The sequence below is a fragment of the Seriola lalandi genome, unplaced genomic scaffold (genome assembly GCF_002814215.2).
Source record: "Seriola lalandi dorsalis isolate HSWRI2012SDOR001 ecotype SW California unplaced genomic scaffold, Sedor1 jcf7180002054840, whole genome shotgun sequence".
Lineage (NCBI taxonomy): Eukaryota > Metazoa > Chordata > Actinopteri > Carangiformes > Carangidae > Seriola > Seriola lalandi.
Genome location: NW_019525393.1, coordinates 562,338 through 569,378, shown reverse-complemented (window position 1 = coordinate 569,378; position 7,041 = coordinate 562,338). Strand labels below are relative to the sequence as shown.

The 7,041-nt window shown below is 40.3% G+C and overlaps 1 protein-coding gene across 1 annotated transcript in view; it reads right to left on the bottom strand.

The window, feature by feature from the left end:
- Positions 1–7,041, bottom strand: part of iars1 (isoleucyl-tRNA synthetase 1) — a 59,908-nt gene that overhangs the window by 32,373 nt on the left and 20,494 nt on the right. Inside the window, exons 12-13 of the mRNA XM_023426787.2 lie at positions 5,522–5,613; positions 3,672–3,770 (exon numbers count right to left, since the gene is read on the bottom strand). Of these exons, the coding sequence (XP_023282555.1) occupies positions 3,672–3,770; positions 5,522–5,613 (191 nt within the window). The remainder of the gene's footprint in view (positions 1–3,671; positions 3,771–5,521; positions 5,614–7,041) is intronic.

The window sequence follows — 7,041 nt, the reverse complement described above, 5'->3', positions numbered from 1 at the left end:
GGGGGGGGGGGGGGGGAATAAATCGTCATCAGGATCCACGCGCTAAGCAACAAGTTCATCAATTCCCATTTGTAGGAGGCATTTCTATTTAGGTCCCTAATATATCAATTTAATGATTTTTTTTTTTTTTTTTTACTGCAGCTGCTGCTCTCCGCCACCCCACAACTTCTCCTCCGCCCCTCACCCTCCCTCTCCCCGATAATGCTACATGTAGGATTTAAAGTGTGCTGCCTTGTGCTGGAGACGCATAGAGGAGCCATTTAACATGTACAAGCTTTTAGTCAGAGATGCTGGGGATGGACACATGAGGGAGACAGGGAAACAGAGGCTGAGGTCAGGGAGGAGACGGATTGAGAATTTGCATGATGGGGGGAAAAAGGTAAGGAAGATAAGAAAATGAGAAAAAGAGAAGGATGTAGTGTTCAAGGGAAAAATGCAACAAATTGTGCGACTGATTATTCTCTAAAACCCGCCCCATGAACAGTGATTAGCCAATCATAGCTTAGCAACCGCAACTAGGCACAGCAGTTCTCTCGAGCTTTGATTCATCTGTGTGTCGAAGCGGTGAGCACTGAGCTTTAGTAAGAGCGACGGTTGGTGGCATTTTTTTTTCACCTTTCCAAAACCAAAATTAGGAGAAAAATTGTGTAAGGAATGGAGTCAACGGTGTCTGTCTGCTTTAATGTAAGCCGCAAATGTTAGCATGTCCAGCTAACTAGCTTACTACCTACAGTAGTAATCTAACTCAGAATTACTTCCAAGGCATGAGGCGTTTTATACTACACTGTTGTGTGGGCTTACAAGTTAGGTAAAAAAAAATGCCCCGTTCTGTGGAAACTGGTTGTGGATGTTAAAACACCAGAGTGCAGCCTAAGGTTAGCAGCTCTGTCCTACTTTGCTGGATTTAGCTAAACTCATTACCCCATGTTCTCAAAGCACACTGGACTAGACCTCATCCTAAAAGCTGTTTCTCTATTTAAAAGTGAAAAAACATAATGTTTGAAAATATAACTCAAGGACTAACTAGACTACACTTCAAAATAAGAACATTGTTTTGTTTTGTTTCCATGCCTTTTACATTTTCTGGCACAATATCATGTATGTAGCCATCAAGTGTATTTTTCAAATCCTTTTACAGCATTTTCCTTTTAAAACACTTCAATTTATAGAATTAAAATGTCAGCCAGAGACAGAATTTTCAACCAACTTGTGGAGCTGACGTTAGATCAACTAGCTATTAACGTACAGCTGATAAAATCTGCTAGCTGACTAACAGCTGTCATTTTAGCTGACAAAAATTGCCAGACACTCGATATAGACATAAAAACCCTGTTTTTGTCTGCTTCTTTCTGATATTGAGGAACCATTGTTTCCAACTTTAATGAAAAACATGTATGGTGTATATGCCACTGTTGTCATTGTAAATTGCATGGGTGCAGTGCAAGAATGGAAAGAATGACAAGTGTAGAAACAGTAACTAAGGGAGGCGGGCTTGTGAGAAGTTTGTTGGGTTTAAAAAGAAAAGGTGCAACCTGAGTCATTTGAGGACCAGTTAATCACCACCACACTTTCCTCTCTTTTATAGATAACAAACTTTGTGCTAAAATCACACAAAAGTGGCCATGCTTCCTGCACTGTAAACATCAAACGAGACCAGCTCCCCTTTCATTAATCCAGTTATTAACTTATTCAGACAGACATCTGGAGAAACAGTCTGAACTCTCTCAATAGATACTTAGCCTGAGTCTACCCACTGCACCATCTTAAAGAGAGATAAAATGAACAAATCACTTTGAGAATATCATATCTAACATTTCACTTTTAAAGGTTTTTTTTTTAAGTCTTTCATCAGCTAAAATGAACTTCATACAGAGGTACTGAACTCTCCAAGGATTTTACTTTTATTAGGATGCTGATGAGCTGGTAACTCTCACCAACAGACATGTCATGGGACTGGAACTCAACTATGGAAGTGGAGTTGCATCAAAAAAAAAAAAAAAAAAAAGTAAATCTGACTTTTTTCTAATTTTAATAAAATCAGATAATTAGAGTTGGAGAAAAAGACTAATTAAAAAGTTATATCAGAGCATCATCCTCAGTGTGTAGCCACAAAGACACAGAAGGGAAATGTGTGTATACATGTGTGATATTTTAAAGCACCTCAAGTATAACAGCTAAATTTTACAAAAATTATAAAGAATTCACAGTGATACTTCAGATATACACAGTTAATATAAATGTTTCATCGTATCTACAAACTTGTCTTTGCATTCCACTCTATCGCTGAGCCATAACTTTGACTTTAAATAATTTTTCAAGCCAAATTAACAAAAATTCACAGGTGAAAGCCTCTGCCCAACTGCGATTTGTTTGTTTTCATCGTCTTATATGATAGTAAATCCAATATCTTTGGGTTTTGGAGTGTTGAGGAAACTAAACCATTTGAAGATGCCACCTTGAGCTCTGAAAACTTTTTTCATTTCATCAAACATTGTTTCACTATTTTCTGACATTTTATTGACAAAGTGATTAGTCGATGAATCAAAAAAAATAAAATAAAAAATTACCTGCAGTTCAATCAATAATGCAAAACACACTGTAACATACTGCAAATTACTTAAACATACATATATACATATATATGGACATGGTTGTCCTGAATAATAGATTCAGTTGCCAGTATATTCGGTTGCACTTGATAAAGCTGAAATTCAATTGTATGGTAATCTTGGAGGCTGCAGCACTTTGTGCTGCTGTTGAATTGTATTGTTTTGTACTGACGGGTGTTTCTATTATTTGTCCCCCATATTTACATCAGTGAGGGCAGGTTAAATGACAGAAATCCCTCTCAGTTTAACACAATACAATTCAACAGCACCACAAACTACATCATCCAAAATGACCATATAGATGAATCAGCACTTCTCTCAAACAGTTTCAATTAAAACTTAACATTACAGCCTTGAGGTAGTGTTCAGTGCAGTGCTATTGTATTGGACTGCATTAGTTTTAGCTAGGTGCACCTAATAAACTGGCAACTGAGTGTATATACCACTGGTACCCCTTAGATAAGGATTTAGCCTTTAAAGTAGTGTGTGCGTTTGTGTTGGTTTCAATGTACATGTGTGTTTGTGCGTCTTCACCTTCCTAGCGGCTAGTCATTCATCTCAGTTTGACAGTCCCATTACCAGAGGCAGCTACTGTGGCTCAGAAAAGTGCATTGGGAGCACCGGGGGTAATACCACTTAGCAAAGCCATCATGCTGACGCTTACTTTTGCTCCGTGGTCTGCCATTACAATTAGCATCATGCTAATGCTTTCTATAAAACACCAGTCCCATTTGCATCATAATATTGCTGAACTTAATGAAAAACGAACAAAAGTCCTTGCAATACTTTCTATTTTAAATCTAATCTCTTCCCATTTAAAATGACTATTCCCAGTGCTGGCTGTCCTGCAGAGACCGGCCCTTGACTGACACAAACAACTTGATGTAGCAGCACAGAGTTGGCGCTGTAATTGTTTTGGGACTGTGACTGTTGTCTGTCTTCACTTAGTATTCACTGTCTTCACAGGTATTTTACAACACTTGTTTGGCAAGAAGCTCATGCCTGCCACTTCACTGTCACTTTGCACCGAGCTAGTTAGCCCTTGTTCAGAAAACAGCTTACCAGTAACATTTTCCATTGTTGTCCAGGAGTTTATCCACCATGTGCTCCACTCGGACAAACCAGCTGGGGACAGCTTTGTAGATCAGGGGTGTATCAGACCTGTAAGTACACAAACACAATAGATAAAACACAAGGACGCAACAAACTTACTTAACAAAAAACAGCTGACAATTGAAAAAAAATATTCTAATTTCTGAAAATTGCATTTGTAATAAAAATTCCAATTTATAAAACTAGCCATTTATTTTGGCCGGAATTAAATTAATTAATACATTTAGAATATTGGAAATGATGCACAGCAAGAAATAGGCTAAGAAGGGTTCATTTTGTATCTTGAGCATCAGTCAATCTACTTAAATGTTAGTAGGAAAGAAATTATCTTGAAATTGAAGCTTTAGCTCTGTAAAAATGTTTAATTTACTTTATGTAATGTTTTATGTATTGTATGTGTATATGACCTATATTTTGTTCTACTGTTGATCACTGAATTCCCTTTAAAAACTGGGATGATAAAATAGTAACAGGTGACAGTGTCCTTAAACTGTAGCTCCAGATACCTAAAAATATCTGCACTGCAAATATCCGCAGGTCTCAAAAGAGGCCAGTTTCTCAGAGGAAAGTATGATCCGAGACAGAATGAAATACAGTACATGTTCAGAATTTTAATACAATTTTCATGTGAAAATAATTGTGATAAGTGAATCTCAGTTTTAACTTTTGCAAATCTGTTCACTTGTTTCACAGTTCTCTATCTACCATGTTTTAAACCTTTTCCATCCCAACCACCAACAATGCTTTTCAAAGTCCCTGAAAAACTTTTACTCAATCTGTTTTTTTACCATTAACGAGAGGATACTTCATCAACAGACTAGGTTCTGCCAAAGTCTTCCAGCAGTTTTGTAATTTCACGTGAGAGATTTCTATTCGGGTTTTTATCTGTGTTCCTCTCACTGGTTTGAAGAGGGATCAGGATTTCACAATAGTTGCATCAAGACATGATGGCATTTCCAATATGGGGGTTGTTTGTTTATAATGTCAATCAAATCAAACCACACCCACAGAGTCCTGATGATGCACAGTAGCTGCATTTCTTAATATGCACATTCATAATGCACATTAGCTGCAACTCTTAATGAACTGAATCCAAGAGTGCTTTAAGAGAGTACTTTTATGGACAATAGCTGAGTTCTAACTTACAGGTGCTGAGTGGCTAATAACACCACAGTTTCATCCCTATGAGCCTCTGTCTCCTAGTGGCTTAGAGAGCATATCTCTGCATATTTACTGAGGTTAATTAATCCTTCTCAGGTCAGGCTGCAGCTGCTCCAAGTGAGACAGCAACTTAGTCCACTAAAAAAGAAAGTTTGTGTGTGTGCGGGTCTACGTGTCCCTCACAGTTACGATGCGATAATGTGGGACTTGAGAGGTCATGTGTGCGTCACCACAGTGAATTGATTCTGTGCAGAGACCACAAAACCTCTATTGACATCCTGCACTGATGCTCCTGAGGGAGGCATAAACACAAGTGAACCTCAAACCTCAGTGTTTAAGCACTTTGCTGAATGCTAAATTGTTGCTAAACTGTAGGTTTTCAGGAGGTTGCTCTGTCAGTGCATTATGTTCTCTACCACTACAAAAGGTTTTCAGTATTGAAGTAGACGACAGAGTATTTAGTTTGTGCAGGCCTACCATCTTTCACCTCTAACCCTCATCTCCAGCAGGTTTCAGTGCCCGCGGAGGAAGAATTAAAGTGTAGCTGTTAGTTACAGTGAATTGGAAGTTGGATGTAAGTTGTAAAATGGCACAAAGATAACATTAGTTTTACAGTTTAAACTATGGACATGTCTCACCTCCAGCAGAAGGGGTAACTATGCTTGAAACTGCTGGCATTGACAAGGCGGCCCTTCTCCTTCAGCCACTTGATGATGTTCTTGTCAGCGTCCTATAAAAGAATACCACAACGTTAGATCTGCTTTACAAGAGAAACTTAATACCAAGCTGAAAAGCTGTGTTTCATTGTCCTCTGTGGTTAAAAGTGTGTTTCAGACTTCCGGTGGAGCAAGACGACAAGATGGCTGCATGATCTTGAGCTCCCGATAGCAAACTAGAATTAGCCCCCCTAAATCCACTACTTGTTAAGCAATTCATAGTAATTTTACTGTGGAATGAATAGGGGAGTAACAACTAGAAGTCAAACGAAACGTGACACGCAAGAAAAAATGAATACACCGGAGATGGACGACGCTCAGCGCTTTAACGACAACTCGGCTGAGAACATGTGCGCGGTGCTTAAGGAAATACGCGACTTTAGGGCTGAAAATAAAGCGGATCTACATAGCCTCAAATAAGAACTCAAGGAAGATATGAAAAAAGAACTCAAAGATCTCAAGCAGGAAATTTATCAAAAACTTTCTGCCAACTCCGCTCGGATCCAGGCCCATGAAACGAGGCTGAATGAAGCAGAAACACGGATCAACGATACCGAGTCGGCTAACACGGCTGTGAAGGAGGCCCTCACTAAGTCCTTGGAAAGACAGAAAGCCATGCAGGTTGACAGAACTGGAAGGACGGTCCAGGCGGAACAACATCCGCATCTACGGCGTACCCGAGGGGAGAGAAGGTAACTCCGTGTCTGACTTTGTGGAGCAACTTCTGAAAAGAGAACTGACAGTGGACACTAACTTACATATTCAGCGCGCCCACAGAGCTCTAGCTCGCAAACCAGAGCGGAACGAGCCACCCAGGTCAATAGTGGTAAATTTTCTGGAGTTTAATACCAAAGAAACAGTACTGAAAAAAGCCTGGGGAAAGAAAATAATGATAGAAGGGCGACGCCTGTTCTTCGACCATGATTATGCCACGGATGTCATTCAGAGGCGCAAAGCATACACGGGGATAAAGAGACTTTTGAAAGAGAAAGGAATCCGTTTCCAGACTCCACTGGACAAGGTGCGCATACACTGGGACTCGGGAATACGCACTTACGAAAGTGCACAAGGCGCAGCGCGGGAACTGAGGAAGAGAGGTTACTCGGTGGAGATACCAGGCTTCGGCGCCGCGGACCCGAACCGGGAGATGGAGCAGCTTCTTCGGGCCCCGACGTGGCAGCGAGAGAAACACCGAAGACACTGCGCGCCGTGCGAACGATAAATTACAAGAGTTTGAGCGGACACCCTCCAACTAATCTTCATTCTTTATTTTGTCACGTCTGATGTTGGAGACTTCATTTGGAATACAAAATAAATGCTATCGGATGACGTTGGACTACTAGGATGTGTGAAATGACAGGTTTCACCTCTAGTGAGGGGCCCTCCTGGAGGAGGATCTCCCCTCTGCCTACCAACGGGGACCCAGGGTGGCGAAGAATCAC